The sequence below is a fragment of the Enhydra lutris genome, unplaced genomic scaffold (assembly GCF_002288905.1).
Source record: "Enhydra lutris kenyoni isolate GAN:26980312 unplaced genomic scaffold, ASM228890v2 scaffoldscaffold46, whole genome shotgun sequence".
Lineage (NCBI taxonomy): Eukaryota > Metazoa > Chordata > Mammalia > Carnivora > Mustelidae > Enhydra > Enhydra lutris.
In genome coordinates, this window is record NW_019154130.1 from 4,022,123 (window position 1) to 4,043,787 (window position 21,665).

Genomic DNA, 21,665 nt, shown 5'->3' on the forward strand with positions numbered 1-21,665 from the left:
ACCCCGTCCGCAGCGGGGCCCTCCTGGCCTTCACAGGAGCCCTCGTCCTCAGCCACCCTCTATCCTGGGGCCAGCAAATCCAGCCAAAGCGGGCTTGATGCCTATGTTGGCAAATAAAGTTTTATTGGCACACAGTCACGTTCATACGTGTTTTCTGTGGCTGCTTTCTAGACACAGTGGCAGAGCCGCGTGGGCACAACGGACACCGGGCGGCTTGCAGAGCCTAAGGCATCTACTCTTGGGCCCGTCCCTGTTCTGTCCCCGCATGCTTCTTGATGGCATCATCATTTGAGGGACTACACATCCTGCTTTGTTACCCTGGGGTCCTCTCCCACTCGAGTGTGAAAGGGGGGGTCCTCGTCTCACTGCTCATGGCCACGCTCCGCGCAGTGCTGGCACAGAGTAGGCACTCGGTAGAAATGGTTGATGGAGTCCTTGCGATGCCGTCTTGACCCCGAGAAGCATCTGGGTTGCCCCTGGGGGAAGCAGGGTCATACTGGGTCCTCTCTAAGTAAGGAAGCATGGGCTTCGGGTAGGGTTAAGGGTGGCCCCCGGCCACTGTGGGCAGTGAGTCAAGCCAGCTCAGAGTCCTGTAGGCAGCTGTGGAAGGAGATCCAGGTTGCTGGCTGGTGGATTCTAAGAGGGCATCAGGGCTGTTGCCTGGAGGGAAGAGCTGGGACTTGAGCATGGCCTAGCAGCTGGGCTGGTCACTGAGGTTTAGCCGGCTGTCCCTGACCTGGGGGACAAGAGGTGGGTTTCCAAGATGGTGACTCAGGCCTCCTGAATGGAGGCCGGGCCCTGGTTGATGTCAGGCAGCATTTCCAAGGGCAAGGTGGGAGTACTTTGATTCCTCCAGACCTGGCTCTGGGATGGGACTGCAGCCACGGGTCATGTGCACACGTTTGTGACTGTGGCTGGAAGCCAGGTGGCCCAGAGCAGCCCTTGATCAATTTTGGGGGGTGGGGGGTGGAGTTCCAGGGTTGGCCTGGCTGCCCTTCTGGAAGCTGCCGCCAGGGGTCACTGTGGGACTGAGGCAGCTTGGCTCTACCAGCCAGGCCTGGGTGCCAACAGAAGCCAGGACGGAGTTTTCTGGCTCCTTCTGCGTGGCTCTTGTCTTGGCTGCCTTTTTGAGTTTATATTGTTTCGCTCCGCGGTCTGTGGTCATGGGTAGGCTGTGCATTTTGAGCACAGAACGGTGTTGTGTTCTCACTCTGGAGGCCCTCTCAGATTGTGCCACCCGGGCACTGGCCTTCTGGGTGCCCTCGGACCAGTGTCTTCAGCTGTCTGGTCTTCACTTTCCCTTCGCGGAAGCAAGCGGACAGCGGCGTGAAGGGATGTCCTGCGGTGTTTGGAGGACAAGGGTCCAGCATGTAGAGCAGCAGGCAGAGGAGGGTGAGGGGGTGTTCGCTCGGTCCCATGCCCACTGCCGGCCTTCGCGTTTACCCCTCGTATCTGCTCTGCGTGGCGGACGCGAAGTATCCCTTGTTTCCACACGAGGAACGTGAAGCCATTCTCTCTCCACACGAAAGAACTGTAGCCATTTCCCACTGAGAGAGCGGGGAAGTCCTTGAACTAGGGTTCCAGTCCGCACAGCTGGGCTGTAGGGTCCACAGCCTCCCCCTATGGAGACGGTCCTTATAGTGATGAGGAGGATGATAGCCGCGGGCTTGTCTGGAGCCCCCAGCCGGGCTGCACGTACACTAGCGTGTCTGGGAGGCATGGTGATACGCCCGTGTTACACACCAGGAAACGGCTGCCCAGCACAGCTCAGCAGCTTTGCTCTCGCTCACCGAGTGAGCTCCTAGGTGGTCAAAGTGGGATTCGAACCGAGAAGGGCTGGCCGCACCACTGACAGCCTGCAGCGGGCCCTTCCCTGCCCAGTGGGGCCCTCTCCAGGGCTCGGGGTCCCCTGGTGACTCAGAGGAAATGGTTAGCAGCCTGACTTCCTGTGCGAGTCCACTGGGCCTGCCGGGCTGCGCGGGGCCGCCCCTCCACCATGGGGGTACTCCCTCCCGCCTTCCGCCCGCCAGGGTGCTCACCGCTGCTCTCTCCTGCTTCCCACAGCAACAGCTGGAGGAGGAGGCCGCCAAGCCCCCAGAGCCCGAGAAGCCCGTGTCGCCACCACCCATCGAGTCAAAGCATCGCAGCCTGGTGCAGATCATCTACGACGAGAACCGGGTATGCCCCGCCCCGCCCTGGCCCGTGGGGCCTCCCTCCCTGTTCCCCTGCTGGCCCTGCGCTGGCTCCCAGGCAGGATGTGGGTGTTGCTGGGAAGGACCTGTTTTCTTTCTGGGCCTCGGCATTCCTGTCTGGAAAGTGGGGACCTCTGCGGTCTCCCATGTGTGCACAGACCTGGGTTTGGGAGCGGGAACAGGAAGGGTCAGCCCATTCAGGGCGGCTGTGGCTGTTCTGCTCAGGTGTGCTGACGGGTGTGGACTGTGGCCGGCCTGTGGGACGCAGGGGGATAGTGTAGGCATCAAGTTGTAGGAGAGCCTGAGGGGCCAGTTGATTGGAAGGTGGGGGTGGGAAGGACTGGGCGATCAGTTTGGTGCTCACGCCAAAGAAATTCCTGTAATGCAGAGGACAGTAGTAACGTCATCGTTATCATTAACAGTAACAGCAGACCTTAGTTGAACAGCTCGTTTTCAGGCAGTGGGCCAGGTTCTTTACATAGCAGTCCCGGGAGGGTAGGTACAGGAATTGTTTCCACTTAACACGGGAAAAAACCGAGGCCCAGAGAGGTTAGGTGACTTGTCCAAAGCTACACAGCTGCAAAGTGGTGGAGCTGGGACTCGAACTTGTGGGTCTTAGGGTCCCAGATCATGAGCACTGGCCTCTGCTGACATATAGCCCTGGAAGGGGCTTTGGCATGGTTGAACACAGGGTCTGAAGCAGTCTGTGGGGGCTCCTGGAGATCTGGAGGGCAGCTGCGGGCTGGTTGGAGGGGCCTCGGTCCTGGGGGAGCGACTTAGTGTGTCTCTGACGGGCTTGCCCCCGAGAGCTCAGCTTCCGTGATTTATAGTGGACTCTGCAGACGTGCTCAGGGCCTATGGAAGTGAGTCCTCTCCCTTGTTTGACAGATGAGGAAACATGAGTCCCCACAGAGGGACTCTTCCTTGTCTGAGGTCACACAGTGAAGCGTGATGGATGGGGGACCACTTCTCCTGCCTTGTCTCCTCTGGTACCCCCTCCTGCCCAGGGGTCCTGGCCATCCTTCCCAGCAGTCTGTGCTGTAGGATCTGCCTCTGGGTGCTGCACCAGTGCTCAGAGCCCAGGTGGGGGCTGGGGGTCCTGGGGGCTGGTAGCTTCTGGAGCCTGGGAGTGTGTGCTTTTGGTGCCTGTGGCTGTGGCTCCACGCGGGGACCTCCTGGATCGGTTGGATCGGCGTTGCTTCACCTCTTGAGGCAGTACCAGATGCCGGATGACACTGAGATTGCCAGGGGTCTAGAGCGCGTGCTGGGCCCCCTCCCATACCCCGGCCCCCACCCCAAGTCCCACTAATAACGATCCTGATGCTAGGAGAGCCGCTGGGCCACACAGGCTTTGGCCAGGTGCCCTGGCTTCCTATCCCGGCTTCGCCATCCTCTGGCTTTGTGACCTTGGGCAACTGACTTACACCTCCCTGTGACACACCGGCAGAGTGATGATAATTCTAGCACCTCCCTGGCCCGGTGGTGTGGGAATGAGGTGAGTTCATCATGAGGTGCCCTCAGAACAATGCCTGGCACTGGGCAAGCTCTTGCTGGCGTAGGGACTGGTGCCAGCGTTCTCTTCTGGCTAGTGCTTATGCGGTATGTGACTTCACATAATTCTCTCCCGATGTGCATGAAACAGGCACTGTTCTTCTCTCCATTTTACTCATAAAGAAACCGAGGCTCAGAGAGGGAAGGTGAGCTGCCCGAGATGGCACAGCAAGTACGCTTTGAGCTGGGAATTGGAGCCAGGGTTGAGCGGCCTCCAGGAGCCTGTGGTGGAGGGGACAAGGGCAGGGCTCCCGGGTGTCGCCTCAGGCAGCCCTCTGCCGACCCTCTCTGACCTTTGGGCGAGAGAGTGGGCATGCAACCCTCCGGCAGCCGTGGAGATGGGTTGATGGCTTTTGCCCTTGGTCCTTGGTCCTCGTCATGGGCTCGACCTGTTGGGAGTGCCTTTGGTGCCCTCTGTGGGAAGCTCGCTCCTCTTCCCAGCTCCACGACTGGCCCACCTTGCCCTGGGGTTTGTCCCTTGGGTGGCACCAGGTCTTCCCCAAGAGCCATGTCTGCAGAGCGAATTGGTCTCTGGCTCCCTGGCCTCAGCAGTCCCTCTTCCCCCAAGAGCGGTTAAGACACCCCCTCCCAGTTCTTACAGGATGGTCTCCCTGCCAGAATTCCCGCCTCCCGTCCAGATTTTCTGCAGCTTCTGTGTGAGTGGGCAGGTGCGGTGGGAGGGGGCTTGGACTCCAGGCCAGCCTACGCCTGGATGAGCTGGGTGGTTTATTTTCGTCTCAGGTCTTTGGTTGCTCTGGGTCCTGGCCATATTCTTGAAGTCACAGGGTTGATGCGGCTGAGATGGCTGGAAGAAGGGTTTTGTAAACTATGGAGTCCTGTCCCAGAAAGGGTCCCGTGAGTCGAGACTCTCGGATACAAGAGACAGGAATGCAGCTCATGCCGGTTGAGGCCCAAGAGGGGTCCCTGAATCTTCTGATGAGAGTTGGTGTTGGTCGCTTCAGGCGTGGGTGGATCCAGGCACTCAACTGAAGATGTTTGGGAGCTGTCCGTCCTCATCCCCGCTCTCTCCATGCCAATGTCATTCTCAGCCAGGGTTCCCCAGTGCAGGGAAAAGCTGCTGCCTCCTCAGCCCACGCACCTCCCAGGGCAGATGGGAAACAGTCCCAGGCTTGGTGCTCGCTGGCTGGCTGGAACACGTGCTCATTTCTCAGCCAATCCCAGGCCTGGGTGGTGGGGGTCTGACGCCACTGATGGGTCAGGATTGGGTCTCTGGCCCACCCTTGGAGAGTCCCTGTCCCAGGGACTAGATAGAGAGAGGAGGATTCTCCCAAGGGGAGAGGAGGCTGGCAAGCACGTAAAGTCTGTGCCCCCCATCCTCGGGCTGGTGATTACCACGTTGGAGTCCCAGAGTGCTGGCACTGCCCCGTATGCCCCAGCACCATAGGCTGGGGGCTTCAAACCCATTTCCTGGGATTGCAGTGCGGTGGTGTCCCGATGCTGTAGGAGTGACTGGCTTAGATTAGACTGAAGCTCTGGTCATTTCTGTGAGGCTACTCAGTAGCTCTGAGTGGCGGGTTAGGACTCGAACCCTGGTTCCTGGGATGTTGAGAGCCGACCCCTGCTGGTAAGTTCAGGTTGCTTGGGGGCATGACACTCATCCTCTTTATTCATTCATTTGTTCATCCATTCAGCAGCCGTGTAAATGAACCCTCTCTCTGTGTCTGCCTCTGTTCCAGGCAGTGGGGCACAGCAGTGACCTTGCCTCACTCGCATGGATTCTCTCACGGGAGAGACATAAACCCACAAGTCAACACACACAGGCATACTGTTGATCCAAGGATTTTGCCCCTTATTATCCCTGAATTTCCCTTTTTCTCTATTTATACCCTCACTCTGCCGTAGCCTCACTGGCGTTTACTCTGCCTACCTCAGGACCTTTGCACTGGCTGTGTCCTCTGCCTGGAGCTCCTTTTTCCCACTGGGTTCATTTCCTTGCTCCTTCAGCTCTTTGCTCTAGTGTCCCCTTTTTAGCAAGGCCTGATACAAGCCTCCATCTAATCTTAAAAACCCTTCAAGGAACATTTCTCCTCTTCCTGGCTTTAATTTTCTTTTTTGCCCTTGTTCCAACTCCACTGGACATGATTCACATTTTATTGTTTATTCTGTTTATTGTAAACAGAAGTTCTGTGAGAGCAGGCATCTTTATGTCTGTTTCCCAGCTGTATCCCGAGCTCCTGGAACAGTGCCTGGCACATAGTAGGTACTCAGTAAACATTTTTTGAATAAATGCAGGATGGCAGAGAGGAGGGGAGACTCTTGGAAGAATTCTCTGGTTTTGGGGCCACTGGTATGGGTCCCTGGCCCCAGTGGAGAATAGCTTGGAGGGGGGCAGGCTGAGCCTCGGGGTCTGGAGGCTGGGTGGGCAGGAAGCCCCGCAGCTGCCTTTGGCAGGAGCAGCCAGAACTTACTGCCCCTTGGGGGATCAATAGGATTAAATTTTAATCCTCCTTCCTTCCCTGCTGGTTCCTCTGAGAGGTGGATGACAAGGGTCTGTCTCTAAATGCCTTGCCGGCTGGAAAACGCAGCTTCCCTGCCGGCCAGGGCCTGTCTTGGTTTTCTGCATATTAGACTCTGGCTCATTATCCATTCGGGGCACATGGGTGAGACGCCGAGCACGCGCAGCGGGAGCCGGCTGGGCAAAGCTTTTCCTGCCTCCCAGGAGCCGCCTGTGTGCCTGTGTGCGAGGGGCTGGCAGGTGCCCACAGATGGCGGAACAGGAGGCAGAGTCTCTGCAGGGCCCTTGGGGGCAGGGGGCTGGGATTGGGATTGGAAGCAGTGAGTGGGCCATCCCCCCACCCACAGGAAGAGGACATTCTGGTGGGGGAAGGGGAGGTTCCCAGCACAGGCAAGGGCCCAGAGAGGGGCAGGGTCTCATTTGATCTTCAAAAGGAGTGTGTGGGGCGTGAGGAGGTGGAGGCCTTGTGGGTCTGGGAGCGTGCTCACACTTCAGAGTTCGGGGAGAACAAGCACACGCAGCGCTACCGAAGGCTTACGTAGTCTGATTCTGTGGGAACCCTTGGCCGGTGGCCGTTTGAGGTCGACTTCCTGGGGGGTGGGCAGGACCTGGACTCGGTCCGCAAACATGGGTGCTGCTGGGACAAGCCAGAAGGGTGTTTCCAGGGCCGAGGACGACCAGGCAGTGAGGAGGCTGCACCGATGGGGGCAAAGCCTGTCCGTGCACCTACGTGTGCGCACGTGTCTGAGCAGACCTGTGGGTGCGTGCTCGTGAGTGAATGCACATGTGTGTGTGTCACTCATGTGGGGCGCACCTGTGGTGACTGGTGCCCTGATGAGTGAGGAGGGAATCAGAGAGTAAGACCACGTCTTCTTTTGTCTTCTAGTTCAAGCATAGTATGAGTAAGGATGCTGTTTTTGTTTCCATTTTTTTAAAGAGGATTTATTTGAGAGCGAGCGAGTGTGCGCGCACATGGTGGGGCGAGGGTCAGAGGGAGAGGGAGTCACCAGTAGTCTCCATGCTCAGCCTGGAGCCTGATTCGGGGTTTGAGCTCATGACCCTGAGATCATGACCTGAGCCAAAACCCAAAGTCGGGTGCTTCACCGACGGTGCCGCCCAGGCGCCCCGGTACGGGTTTTCTGTCACATGATTAGGGCTCCTGCTGGCTCAGTTGGCAGAGCATTTGACCCAGATCTCAGAGTCACGAGTTCAAGCCCCTCGGTGGGGCCTGGAGCCTGCTGAAGTAAAGAAACAAGAAGGCAATAAATAGAGAATGTGGTTAGGGTACGCTAGCAGGTTAACATGACTAATAGAGTCACTAATAGTGCTGATAGTAGGGTTGGGAGCTGAGACCATGAAGGATTTTTTGGAGCATTTCGGGGGTCCAGGCACCGAGGCCAGCTTCAGACTCTGTGGCCACCCTGAGCTGTGCCTCGGGCTTTCAGAGCAGTGCTCTGGTCCGGGCGCCCCCAGCCCCCGGCCTCTGTGACTGCGCATCCTAACTATGCCTGGGGTCCAGGCTTCCTCCGATTTCATCTTCTGCACGTAGCGCTGTTGGTCTGGTGAGTTTGTTAACGCAAATTCTGCCCTCCCCACCGTATGTCCCTCATCACACGCCCCACGGAAGCTCTGGGCCGCATCTTCAGGCCCCGTGTGTGGATGAGCACGCTGGGCTTCTGGGGTCCTGCTTCCCCGAGTCACTGTGGTGCTTTGCGGGTGGACGCAGTTTGGGGAGGAGGGTGCCGTGGACGGGACGTTGGGGTGTTGGGCCTTCTGGGTAGGTGGGTGCATGGGTGCTGCTCCCGTTGTGCAGATGGAGAGCTTGAGGCCTGGAGCTCAGGCCAGGATAGGCAGCTGAGGAGCTAGAAGGGGGGCGGGGAGTCACTGGTGGGGGCCAGCCAGGGGGGCAGCCAGGGTGAGGGTCTGGAGCCCCTGCCCAGGAGGAGGGGTGTGTGTGTGTGTGTGTGTGTGTGTGTGTGTGTGTGTGTGTGTGTTTGGGGAGAGGGATGCACGTGTTTAGCTAGGTAGCTTTGCTCACATGGATGCAAGTGCAAGTGTGCATGTGCTGGCTTGTTTGGAGTGCACGTGCACGTGTGCACTGCACCTGTGTTCACACGTGTGCGCACGTGGGCCTGTTGATGGCCTCGTGTATCTGTGTGTCTGACTTAACGTGCATGCGTGATCGTCCCGTGTTTACATGTCCATGCACAAGGTGTGTGTGCATGTGTCTGAGTGGGCCTGTGGATGACTGTGCATGTGTGTGAATGCACGTGTGTGTGAGCACCTGTGGGGCACACCTGTGGCAATTTGTGTACTTACACACCCCTGCAGTTGTCAGCACACTTGTTAGCTGTGTGACAGGTGCTGGTGTGGATGTGGATCGGTGTGCTTGGGCACACGTGTATGTGAATGCGTGTGTGTGTGTGTGTGTGTGTGAGTCACCTTGTGTGGCATGCAGGTGTAGACAGTCGTGCCCTTACAGACGTAGGCATGGGACATGGTCCCGCGGGCCCACCAGGCTTGTGTGCACCTGTGTATGCAGGTGACCGTGGGGTTGCATGGCCTGGGCACAGCCCCCAGGCTCTCTGGCCACCGGGAGGTCTGGCTGCCTAGACCACAGGGTCCCCTGCCGGAGTGCGGTCTCTTGAGTGAGACCCAGCCTGCCCCCCGACAAGTTTGGTGAGAGCTCAGTCCTTCCTGGAGGCATGAGCTCCTGGGGTCATCCTCTGGGAACTGAGCTGGGCACCCTCTGGCAGTGGCCTCCCAAAGGCCAGGCACTGTGGGGGGCCCCTGGGACCCTCCGAGGAGTTTGGCTTCGGTTCCTCAGGTGGCAAGAAGCCGTCAGCTGAGGGCGCGGGAGGGAGTGTCAGGAGCGGGGCTGAATCCGTGGCCCACACCTGTGTTCCCAGCCATGCTCCTTGCTGGCAGGGAGGGGTTGCCTTCCATTTGAAGGGAGATGTGAAGAGGGAAGTGACAACACGCATGTCACTTTGTTCCTTGCAGAACGTCCTTGTAAGAGTGCTGGGGGTTTGGTAGCCTGGGTGAGTATGGCCATTGTGCTGATGGGGAGACCGAGGCCCAGACAGCTGGGGTGGCTGGCTGAGGCGTAGAGCGGAGCTGGCTCCCAGATGTTGCCCCTGGTGGACAGATTGTCCTTGACGGTGAGACGCGGTGAGAAAGCCCTGCCTTGTGGGGGAGAGGCCCAGCAGGCGGGATATCCCCCCCACCAGTTCCCGTGAACTGACAAGCACACTCCTCCCACTCCGCCCCTTCAGGCTGAGCCAGGGAAGTGGGATGGGGGTGGGGACGGAGCAGGAGCAGTGGTGGGGGCAGCGTGAGGAGGTGGGCCTGCTGGGAGCCATCCTCTCCCCGTCCCTGGAGCTGCACGCTTCTGGGCAGGCGGCATGGCCCAGAGCTCAGCTGCCTTGTGTGTAAATGGGCTGATGCTGGAATCTTCTGAACAGGTTTCTTGCAGGTGTGCTAACACTTGGGGCACACACGGGCTGCAGTAGAGGGCCTGGCCCACGCAGAGGCCCCCTTGTGCGAGCCGTGGCCTGGTGCTTGTCGTCAGCCGCAGAGAGAGTGGTCGCCAGCCTGTAGGGAGCGGCCCGAGTGGCTCCGTGGCCCTTGCTCCAGGCATCACGCTGTCCAGCCCTGCCAGTGCTGCGGCACCGCAGGGTCGTTTCCGTATCAGTGGGTAAACGGGCGGGGGGCATCTCTGGGAAATTGAGGTGCGTCTTAAAAGGCCCCAGGGTTGCTGAGGGCCGAGGATTGGAACTGGGGGGAGTGTTAGGAGCCGAGGCGCGGTTCATACCAGGCACATGCTGGCAAGCTGGCGGCCCGGGGCAGCCTGTCTCCTGCGCTCCGGGTGACTTCAGCAGCTGAGGGAGGGGCCTCCTCTCTGTTCTCGTCTCCAGGGCCTGCAGGAGGCCCCCTCTCTGGGAGCCCCTTATCCCGATGTGGTTGAAGATGGAGTGTGCTGTGGCTCGTAGGACACAGGCTTCTGGAGCCCACACCACAGGCCTTGTGCCCAGATCCAAGACCCATGCTTATGCTTACCTGTGTGATGGGCAGTTTCCGGGGGCCCAGCCATACCCTTCCTGGGTTTCGATTCTGTCTTTTATCTAAATGGGCATTTCCCGCTGACCTGCACAGAACCTTGTGAACGCACAGAAACTCCTATTCATCTCTCAAAACCCATCTTATGAATTCCTCCCATTACTTTTCTGGAAAGACTCGAGCCCTGCTTTATGCCTTACATGTCTACCACACCTGCCTCCTCTGCGGTGCGTACCAGTCTGCCATCATTGCCTTGAGCAGCTGCTCGTTAGATCTGCGGATTTTACAGGTAGGGGCTGGGCCTCATTCATGTCCTGGTTTGCCCCAGTGCTCGGTACAGAGTGGGTGCTCAGGAAATGTTTGGGTAGCTGCCCTGTCCCCTCTCCACCCCATCCCCATTCCCTCACTTGACCTGGCTCAGGAATTCTCCCGTCTTCAGCCCCACGGGGATGTTCTCTTGCTTTGCGGTGAGCCTGGGGCAAGACGATGCGGGTCCCCAGCCCAGGGGAGGCCCCTCATGGGATCCGGCCCTTGTCTTTCTTCCTTCTTGGAGCCTGGAGATCAGCAGGACTTTTTCTGTATGTCATTTTTCCGTGCCTGTTTCATGTCTGTTAAATGGGGACATGTCTCGGATCTGCCTCATGTCATGTTTGTGTGATTTAAATACTAATAATGCGTGCTCTGTGCTGGTTGCTTGGCCCGTAGTAGCTCCTGGATAAAATGGAAGTCGTTACAGTACTGCTTTGGCCCCTGATGTTTTGGCCCCCAGCCACACGCTGAGGCTGCTGGTCTCGGGGTGTTGGCTCTGCACAAAGGGGGCTGAGAGCATGGCTTGTTCCTGGGTGGGCTGGGCCCAGGGCTCTAGGCGGAGCTCGTTCTAGGTGCCAGCTTGAGCCCACCTACATATGGACCCACTGTCCATCGCCAGGGGCTAGGAGAGGGGGAATGGGTTGGCTTTTGGCACTCCTCCTCCTTGCTGTGACACCAGGAGCCTGGGCCTTGAATTCTCTTGGTAGCCATGCTCCCCAGGACTCTGGGAACACCCCCTTTTAGTGGGTCTGGATTTGGGGGATTGTTGATGGTGACTTGCTTGGCCTGTTGTCCCAGCTTCATGCAGATCCTGGATGGTCTCCCCGAGTTTGGCTGAGTCTGGGGCACCCAGCCTTTTCTGGGTTGCCGGAGGACTCAGGTCTCCTTCCTGCCTGCTGTGGGCACCCCGCTTTCCGCACGGCGGCCCAGATCCGACAACAACCCTGCAGAAGCCACCATCCACAGCTCTCCGTCCACCCCTTCCCCCAGCTGGCCCTGGTGGTCCCAGGCTGGGGGCCCATGGGGACTGGCGGATGCACAATGTCCGCCTTTATGGCCGGGCCCGGAGGTCCAGCCTGCCGCCTTCACAGCCACTGAGTGCTTTCTGCCACATGTTCCTGTTTTCCTAATAAGTCCCGGGTTGTGAGTGGGGAGGGAGGCGGGGAGGCCCCCGGGCAGCTCAGAAATAGTCACATGATTGTGAAATACAAGAATCCTAGAAAGGGTATCTCTGAGCGCCTCTATCTCCACCTCCCCCCTTCCCTGGATGGCGGCACCAGCTCTGAGGTAATTGCCGACACCCAGCCAGCTTCCAGGCGCAGGAAGGCATCTTGGGCCTGGCAGAGTGGCCCGCTGGCAAGGAGCTGTGCCCGAAGCACTGGGCCCCGGGGGACGTAGGCCTGAGGGTTTGGGGCGGGGGCGGCCACAGAGAACACCGTGTGTTTGTTCGAATCGAAACTTGGCGGGCTTGCCAGGGCCGCAGCAGGGGCATTGAGGCCCCTCTGTTTGCTTCCAGCCCGGGGAGGGCTTGCAGGGGGACCCTGCACCCCCCTGCTCCGGGGCCCTGGATTGGCTGCTGGCTTGGGCAGCTGCCTGCTGTTCTGGAGGCCTCTATTTATAATCTGTTCTGTGTGGTTTTTTTTTTTTTTTTTTTTTTTTTTTTTTTAATTTCTCCTCCTCCCCGTCACCCTGCAGAAGAAGGCTGAAGCTGCACATCGGATTCTGGAAGGCCTGGGGCCTCAGGTGGAGCTGGTGAGCTGGGGGACAGGGTGGGTGGCTGTGGGCCGGGCGGGGGGCGGGGGAGAGGGTAGTGGTGGCTGCAGAGGTGGGCAGGGCGGCAGGTGGGCGTGGAGGGGAAGGAGGAAGTCGGCTGTTGCCAAGGCTGTCCTGTCCTCTGGAGGAGGCAGGAAATACACCCTTCTGATAAGAGGGACTGGCCGGTAGTGGGCGGGTGGCTGGGCCTGCCGTGTTGGGGGCAGGGGAGCCGGCTCTCGTGGTCGGGACACAGTGAAGGCCAGCGCAGTGGGGCTGACTTAGCATGGGAAGCCCGTACTCTGGGCCACGTGATCTCTGCTCCTTAATAGCTGTGTGGGCCCAAGTGGTTCTCCCCACCTCCGGACCCTCAGTTTCCTCATCTGTAAGATGGGAATAATGCCATACATCCCGTTGGGTTGCGGTGAGGATTGACCATATTAATTTGTGCAAAGCCCTGAGCTCCACGCCTGATGGATGGTGAGTGCCGATCCCTAGCACTTCCTCTCGTTGATGTCACTGCTGTTGGTGGCATTTTACTGATGGGAAGCAGACCCCAGGCTTCTTCTGTCTCATGCACCCCGTCACCTTTAGTGTCACCGGAGATCCAAGCCAAGGGAACGTGGAAACTCCCGGCTGATGGGCAGCCTCAGCCCCAGGAGAAATGGCCAGAGCCCCACATGCCCTGGACCAGTGAGTGTCACCCCGGGCAGGTTGGCGCAGAGCTGTGGGGCAGTATGGAGGGACACGCATACACAGGACGGCTGTGAGGGGCCCTGTGAGCGTGGCATGTCCGGGGAGGGACGTGTGCTCCTCCTGTGTCATCAGGTCTCGTGTCTTTGGAGCCTAATTTTAAACCCCGCTCCGCCGTGTGTTTGCTGAGTGGCCTTGAGTAGAGGACTCGGTTTCCTTTTCTGTGAAATGGGAACACCAGGATCTTTGCGGGGGAGGGGGGTGGTGGGAAACAATGAATGGTTAAGGCTGTCTTAGCACTGCCTTGGCCTGCTGTCAGCCCTCGGTGGCTGTGGACCCTTAGGAGGGTTGACTGTTTGCCCCCGGAGTCGTTTCCTCAGGGACAGCTGCGCCCCAGCTTGGAGTCCACGTGCTCAGGCCACGGCAAAGCAGGTGTGGCCCCGGGTCCTGTCAGGTCTGAGCCAGGCCTGCAGTGGGGGGCTCCTTGGGCTCAGGGGCTGGGCCTCGCACCCCTTTGGGTGGCGGCAGGCTCCCCTCCTAGGGCTTGCTTTCCCTGTTGGGCATGATTTCTGGGAGGTCTCTGAGACCCTCTTTTTTTTTTTTTAAATGTAGCTTTACTGAGGTAGAATTCACATGCCATACACTTCATCCGTTTAAATCAACGCGTACAGTTAAGCACTTTTTAGTATATTCACGGATGTGCGCGACATCTGCAAGTCAACTTTGGAACGTCGCACCGTCTCAAACAGAACTCCACGTCCCTGACTGTCACGTCCTTATCTTTCTATCCCTGCCCTCCCCCAACCTGCCACTACTCATTGACCTTCTGTGTCTGCGGACTCGCCTGCTGGGGTGTGCGTATCAATGGACCCACACACGGCGTGGCCTCTCGTGAGTGGCTTCTTTCACTCTGCGTACGTTCTCAGGGTTCGTCTGTGCTGTGGCAGGTGTCAGGACATCACCCGTCTTTAGGGCTGGATAGTATTCCATTGTGTGGGTAGAGCACATCTGTTCACCCGCTGGGGCATCAACGGACATGAGGAACTGTCGTGCGTGGCTGTGAATGTGACCAGAGGAGTCCCCGCGTGGGCATCATATGGGTCCCATCGCTGTTGGGTGTACTTGCGGGACTGGAAGTGGTGGGTCACGGTCGCTCTGCGTGTAGCCTGTTGAGGAATTGCCAGACTGTTTTCGCAAGCTGGGTACCGTTTCCATCCCCATCAGTAAGCTCCTCCTTGCCTCGGTTTCCCCTCTTGTCAACAGGGGTGGCAGGACCAGAGGTGGCAGCCAGCCATTTCCAGACCTGGTGGCTCTCTCTCTCCCCGCTCCTGACCTGATGAGTCCCAGGGGCCTTCTGAGTGGGGGCAGTAGGTGGAGGGTGCTGTGTCCGGATGCCTGAGGGATGCCCAGGGTCAGGCTGCCCTCCCAGCGAGGGCGGAGAGCCCCCATCCCTGTCCTTGCCCAGCAGCCTCCCCCCAAGCTAAGTGCTCAGGGAAGCAAGGTCAGCCTCCCTGTGAGTGGGGCGGGGCGTCCGTGGGGCTCACAGTCCAAGTGATTCTTTTGTGGGTCTAAACAGGGTGAGGGGATTTTCCCCTGCTTGGGGGTCTCAGAGCGGAGACCCCCTGAAGGCTGGTGGCACAGGAGGCCGAGGTCCGGAGTGTCTGGTGTGTTTGGTGGCTGCTGGCTGTCAGCTGGAGCCTCTCGAAGTCGGTAGCTTCTTCGCTTGATGGCCTTCGGGGGTGCTGTGGAGGGGACCTACTGTCACAGGGCACCTGCTTCATGTTTGGCCTCGTGGAGGGGTCACTGTCCATTTTCTAGATGAGGCTTGGGGAGGGCAGTGCCCTGTTCAGGGTCACACAGCCGGGGGTGGGGTGGGGAGGTGTGCTAAGCTTGTGGGATTGTGGCCAGCTGGGGTCTACTCTCGGTCTTGATCACCAAAAGGTCCCAGTAGCCTGAGGTGTCCTCCAAGGAGAGGCAGCTCATAGGTGTACTTCAGGGAGGGCCTGGTGCTACTGACCCAAGGTCTCCCTCTGGCACCTGCATCCAGGGAGCACTTAGCCCAGGGAGAGCCTGCTGGGCCTCAGGGACAAGGATGGGTGCTCTCCGCCCCCGCTGGGAGGGCAGCCAAGGCCTAGGGGAAGTTTGCTCCAGAAAGCAGGCGCACAGCACGGGCTGGGCCGAGTGTGCGCCTCCCCTTCATCCCAGGCCCCCGGGGATCCAGGACGATCGGGGATCCGGGGATCCAAGGCCTGGCCTGGGGGAGGGGCGCTGGAGGGAGGGTGTGGGCCACTGCAGCCCCCTGCCCCCCCCTCCCCGCGGCTTTGAGTCATCGGTTTCCTTCCTGTTCAGAGGTACTATTTTAAGAACGTGGTGTCACCAGAGGGTTGAGGACCAGGGCTGACACTTCATTTCTCAGCAGCTCGGTCCACCTGGGGCTGCCGGCTGTCCCTGGCCACCCTGCCAGCTGGCTGGAGTCAGGCCCGAAGGGGACCCCCCCCTTCCTTGTCCCGGAGACCGGCTCTGCTTCCTTGTCATTTCTGCTTTTCCGCCCTTGCGTTTGCAGCCTCGCGCGTCCCCTGCTTGGCGCTCTCCGTCTGCCGTCCAGATTGTTAGGGCAGCGCCCCCATCCTCTGAGGAGGAGACGGAGGCGTGGGGTGGGGGCAGGAGACAGGCCCAGGGTCCCCAGCCGGGGCGGGGCACCTTCCCAGGGGGACCTTAGCCTTCCGCCTATAAGAGGAAGAGCTTCCCTCTTGGTCGTTGTGTCCCCCTGACGGGGGCTGGAGCCTGTGAGGTCAGGAGGGGTACAGGAAAGCCAATGTAGGTGTGAGTCAGGCGAAGGTCACCTTGGGGCCGCCATAGTGGGACTTGTCTCTTGGGACACAGGGCCTTGTGTGGTGGCCAGAAGGGGTGTCAGGGAGACTCCCTCGGGCCCTGCCTTACCCCAGCAGTGCACCTGCCACGGATGGGCCATGGACCCTCTGACCTCCATCCCACTCGGGCCTTCCAAAGGGGCTGCCCTGGGGGCCTGTCAGCATGGTAACAGACCTCCTCCCCTGTGCTCTGGGCCCAGACACTTCCTTCCCTCCCAGGACTCAGTTTACCTTGGAGAGTGCTCAGTAAGTGCCTCCTTGGGGGAGAGCCCCTGTGCTTAGAGGCGGCGAGCCCCACAGTGTTCTCCGGATTCTTCTGTGCCTCTTACTGGGGGTCCACTGTGCCGCAAGAGCCAGGCTGCTCTGTCCCCACCTTCCCTGGCAGGGCAGGTGGCCACAGGTGAAGGTGGGTTTGGCAAGTCACAGGCTGCCTGCGACCCCTGCTCTCAGAAGCTCACCTCCCCTTTTCTGGCCCATCCTATTATGTAGAGATAGTCCCTGCTCCCCGGCCATCACCCACTCCCTAGGATCTCCCATCAGTGGTCCTTCAGGCCCTCCTGACCTCAGCCTTTGGAGACATTGCTGTCTGCCATCTTTAAAACCAAAACAACACAAATCGATCACCAACTCTGACGTTTCCTGGGCTCCACAAAGGTTCTGTGAGGTAGTTCCTACTTGCTCTGTGCCCATTTTCCAGGTGAGAAGACTGAGGCCCAGAGTGTGGCCCACACGTGTCTGAGGTCACACAGCCAGCGAGGGAGGCACCATCTCTGAAATCGGGGTGTCTGTTCATTCCTGGAAACCAAACCTCTGGGCCAAGCTCCCTCCTACCCGGCCTGTGTTGTATGGGCACGAGGAATCACAAAGGACCTAACGTAGAGTCACCTGGGGTTAAACACGCATGTGTAGTGCTTTGAAATTTGGCCTGGGGGAGTCTTTGTAGGTGGGGTTCAGACCTCCCTGCTTCCAGCTGAGCCCCTTGGAAGGGCAGCCTGACCCAGTATGGGGAGAGATGGCCTATACCAGCCGTGGGTCACGTATCTGTCTCTGGCGGGGATAGCTGAGCTTGGAGCCTGGAATCGGCCAAGGCCTGTGGTTGGTTGTCATGGAAGGAATCTGAGGGACCCCAGGAGAGAGGTGACGTCGTCATTAGCCAAGGCTGTGTGCAGTGCCGGATCTGTCGGCCTGTGACTGCCCCGGGGCTGCCTGTGGCCCCTCCTTGAGGACCCCGCCCTGCCTGCAGAGGGCAAGAGACCTGGTCCTGCAGACAGAGCAGGGTGAGCCCTGCAGCCTTGCTGCTCCAGGTGGTCCCCATCGGCTGGGATCATCAGGATGTCGGTGGGTGTTGGGAGCTGTATCCAGCCCCGCACCCAGGGAGAAGTACAGGGCAGAGACCGATGGGCTCTTTTCATTCGCCCTGGGGCCCTGTCCCGAGGCTGCCCCTGTCCCGTGTGAGCCCTCACACTCTGTACCTGGGTCTTCTACCACATTCGTGCATGGCTGCCCTGGAGGGCTCCTGCTGCGTGTGCGGGGGTGTGTGGGGACGGCAAGGGAGAGGATCACACACGCACACACACGGGCACGGGCACGGAGGAAGACACCCAGAGAGGACGCAGGCAGAGACCGGGAGCGGACCTCTGCCTCCAGGGCCAAAGGGAGATGGCAGTTCTAGTTGTAGCTCATTTCCTCCCAGCTATGGGCACGTATTTTAACCTTTCAGGGACTTGATTTTCTCCTCCATAAAGTGGGGATGATAATTGTGTCAGCCCCTGCTGGGTCACAAACCAGCTCCGAATTCCGTGGCTTAAAACAAGGACCGTTCCCTGTTTCCCGTGAGTGCTGGAGGCAGCCGGGCATTTCTGTGGATTCCGCTCTCCGCTGGGCAGTGGGCTGGCGGCCGGGCTGGAGCTCCTGTGCTCTGTGTCCTCTCGGCCTCCAGCACGCCGGGCCACGCGTGTTCCCTCACGGGGAGCAGGCGGACAGGAGAGGAGGAAGAAAGGCAGACGTGTGCTGTCCAGGCTCTGCTTTCACGTCTGTAGGCGTTTCACTGGCCAAGGCAGGGCGGTGACTGGGTACAGGAGGCAGGACAGATTGGGGTCGTTCATACGTTATTGTGCCCCGATGGTGACAGTAAAGACACGGACACTCCGGGGCATTTCCGTCTGCTAGGCGCTGGGCTGAGAGCTCCACGTGCGCTGCCTCCTCTGATCTGACGACTCTGCATTGAGCCTCATCTACAGATGGGCCCCCGGGGCCAGGGAGGCTGACGTGACTCACTGGACACACGCGGCTGGAGAGTGGCAGAGTCGCTCTGGGCGCCCAGGCCAGGCCCCTGGGCAGGAGAGGCTCGGTGGCCGGCTGTGGCTGCTGTCCTTCCCCTCGCACACACTGGCTGTCAGTTGTGGGCCCGGGGCCCTCCTGGCTGCTGTGCGCGATTCCTGCCGTGCACGAGCCCTCCTCTGCCTCTTCTTCCTCCTGGAGGGGGACGTGTAGCTTGCTCCTGACGTAATACTGTGATGAGCCGTGCCATCTCCTGGCGGGACACGGTGCCCGAAGCTTCTCAGGCATCTGCAGGAGGGGAGGCGGCCACAGGGCACATGTGACTTTGTTCCCCAGCAGGTGCGTCATCGCCACTCTCCAGAGCGTGTGCACCCAGCTACGAGGCCCTGGCTGTCGCGAGCCTTCCTGTCCTCCCTCACCCTTGCGAATGCGCGGCAGTGTTGGGCCCTTTCCTCTGCGAGGCAGCGGGGGCTGTGTGGCGTATCACGGTGTTTCGGACGCGGAGAAGTTGAGCCACTCTCCAGGCCGAGACACAGTGGACCCCCAGGCCAGCCCTGCCCGGTGCCCTGCAGAGGAGCCTTGGTTGGGGCAGGGGCAGGGTGTCAGGTCACCCACAGCTGTGCCCAGAGGGTTACAGCCCGTTCCCGGCTGGGGCTGTGGTCTGGGTCCCCGTGTTCTGTTTTATGCCTGCTGGCGGCTGCTTCCCACCCCAGCGCACTGCTCCCTGGAGCTGGGGCCTGGGGCGCTGGGGCTGAAGTTGCCCCGGACGGCAGTGCGGCCCCCGGGCCTGGCCCTGAAGTGCTTTCCTCTCTCTTCCTCTGCAGCCCTTGTACAACCAGCCCTCCGACACCCGGCAGTATCATGAGAACATCAAAATGTGAGTACTCGTGGGCAGCTGTGCAGACGTGTGGCAGGTGGGGAGACAGGCCATCTGGCCTTGGGGATCTGGGCTGGGATGTGGGTTCTCAGTTCCCAACAGGGCTCCCAGGCAGGGCCAGGTGTCAGAGGAAGGGGCAGGAGGGGGCAGTTTGGGCAAGAATTCTGGGCCAGGTAGGGCTGATGTTGGGGTCAGAGCAGGCCTGGGGCAGGGAGGGGCGGAGGGAGGTGCTTGGTCCCACGAAGCACTGGGACGCAGGCCTTCAGTTGGGGAGTGCCATGAGGACACTGCATGCACGGCTCTGGGGACAGCAAGGTAGAGGCCTGTGAAGCCTCATCCCATGGGGGAGGCAGAAGCTGTTCTTGGTGGAAAGCAAGGTCAAGATGATTGTATGAGGGGTTGGCCCTGGGTCAAGTGGGGCCCTGTGATTTGGGCTCTGATGTAAGCATATTTGGGAGTGTCCCCCGGTCTGCCCAGGGGTTCCTCCGTGGCACAGCCCAGTGTGCAGCAGCTGTGAGCAGTAATCCAGCCGTGGAGACTTTCGGGGTGGCCGGTATGGTATATCCCAATAATGGGTCTTTTCCCAGACAGATGCTTGGAGTGAAGAAATATCAGTTAACTGCCACATGTAGTTGGTGTGGGCTGAGCTGGCATAACGGGGCAAGAGGATTGTGCTTTAGGCTGATGGCTTCCTGTCTTCAAGCTGGGAGGGAGGTGCTGGAGATGTGGCTACCAGAAGAGGGCTGGCTTTGGGGGAGGGGGAAGAATGCATTAATGGGAGCATAGCCTCCTTGGCTGAGGAGGGAATAATACCTCATGCTGTTATCCAGGAGCCCAAAAGGTAAAAGAGGCTGCAGAGCTTGCCCCTTGAGGGACACGCATCTGTGGGCATTTGGTGGTGCTAGGTTAGAGGCAGACTGTTTGGGATGGGTTTGAACTGTTCAAGGTTCGTCATGGGGAGAGGGTGCAGGCGTCTTTGTGTGACCTCAGAGGCCAGCACTTAGCTTGTCCAGTGGGCAGTCCAGCCCGGACTGATTGTCCGAGCTTCCCAGCGGTGGATTTGCAGGGTGTACATTGCAGTAGTGAGCTCCCCATCCCTGGATGCATGCAAACTTCACAGTAGTTTTTGAATATCTGCTGGTGTTGGTCTGGTTGACAGGGAAGTCCCTTCTTTTGTAGTTTCTGGACTTGCATGACTGGTCCAAGCTCTGGTGACCGAAGCGGCCACCCCCTTGCAGCTCACAGGGACTGACGGAGCAACCTAGAAAATCTCTTGTTGCCGGTGAGGTCGTTGGCCTGTGTGGGCTCGGGAGCACCTGCTAGGGCTGCCTTACCTGAGGCTGCTGGGGAGCCACTGTCTGCCTGTGGCTGGCCTCTGTTTTGGGGGGGGGCACTGGGATAGCACTAGGGTTCCGTGTCTGCTGTGGCCTGTGTCTTGTGTGGCCTGTAAGTGTGTCTGCTGCCCAGGCACCAAGTCCCCCTTGACGCAACTCGGTTCATGTTCCAGTCTCTTCTCAGCTTCCTGGGACCTGCCTTCCCTGGGGCCACGGCTCGGGTGTTTTCATCTGAGCCGGGCAGCCCGAAGCACTCCCTCATTCATTCATTTATTCGCTCAACACGCATTTATTGGACACCTACTGTGTGCCATAGGACTTGGGGATTCAGCTGTGAGCAAACCAAAGGCCCATGTTTCATCAAGCTTTATCTAGCAGTGGAGACAGGAAGTGAGTTAAATAAACAAGAAGATGATGAAAAGTGTTGTGCTCACCCAGCTGTCTGAAGCTGTCTGGGCTCTGATACACCCAGTCGCGTTTTCCCTTTCGGCATAACAATTTCTTTAGTAATGTCATTGTACTGAAATCTCGCACGCATTGTTCACTAAAAAGTGAGTAATATTTGAAGCTGAATAATGTGGGTGATTTCCTTTTGTAAAAACAGCTGTAAAATCCAAAGAAGAGAGGAAAAAGGTGTCCACACGAATAGTATTCACAGATAAGACGCTGCCACTTCTCTGTTTAAGTAGAATAAAGCTCTGAACTTGCCGAAACCAGTGCCCTGTTTTTGCACGTAGCCCCCCTCCCCAGTCTTCCATCAGAAAGGGCTCTGGTCTCCTAGAGCACATTCTGACTAAGCAGGTGACTCCTTGGTGAAATGTGTTCGATTCCAAATCACAGAGGGACACGTTGAAGTTTAAAACGTAGAGATGAGTAATTTTAAGATATCTTACGTAAGTGGTGAATTCTATGTTAGAAAAATGTATCTATCTGTAAGCAAATTGTTTGAACTGATCTATCCTTAGAATTTTGATCTCGTTCCTAGTTTCCCATAAAAAGCCCAATAAGCTCTGTATTTTTTATCTCAATGCGGTCATCCATAAATCAGTGCGGTCATTCACTTTAAAGAATGTGTTGCAGGGGTGCCTGGTCGTGATCTCAGGGTCATGAGATTGAGCCCTGTGTCAGGCTCTGTGCCGGGGTTGGAGCCTGCTTAAGATTCTCTTTCTTTCTCTCCGCACCCCCCCCCCGCCGGCTTGCACACTCTCTCTCTCTCTCATTAAAAAAAAGAGACTCCTATGCAGTGACAGATGTGGTGGGAGAGAAAAGGAG

General features: G+C 58.8%; 1 protein-coding gene across 1 annotated transcript in view; it reads left to right on the forward strand.

Annotated features, from left to right (window-relative positions):
- Nucleotides 1-21,665, forward strand: part of LOC111156480 (nuclear receptor corepressor 2) — a 207,664-nt gene that overhangs the window by 80,576 nt on the left and 105,423 nt on the right. The window contains exons 7-9 of the mRNA XM_022517407.1: nt 2,065-2,178; nt 12,283-12,339; nt 19,007-19,059. Of these exons, the coding sequence (XP_022373115.1) occupies nt 2,065-2,178; nt 12,283-12,339; nt 19,007-19,059 (224 nt within the window). The remainder of the gene's footprint in view (nt 1-2,064; nt 2,179-12,282; nt 12,340-19,006; nt 19,060-21,665) is intronic.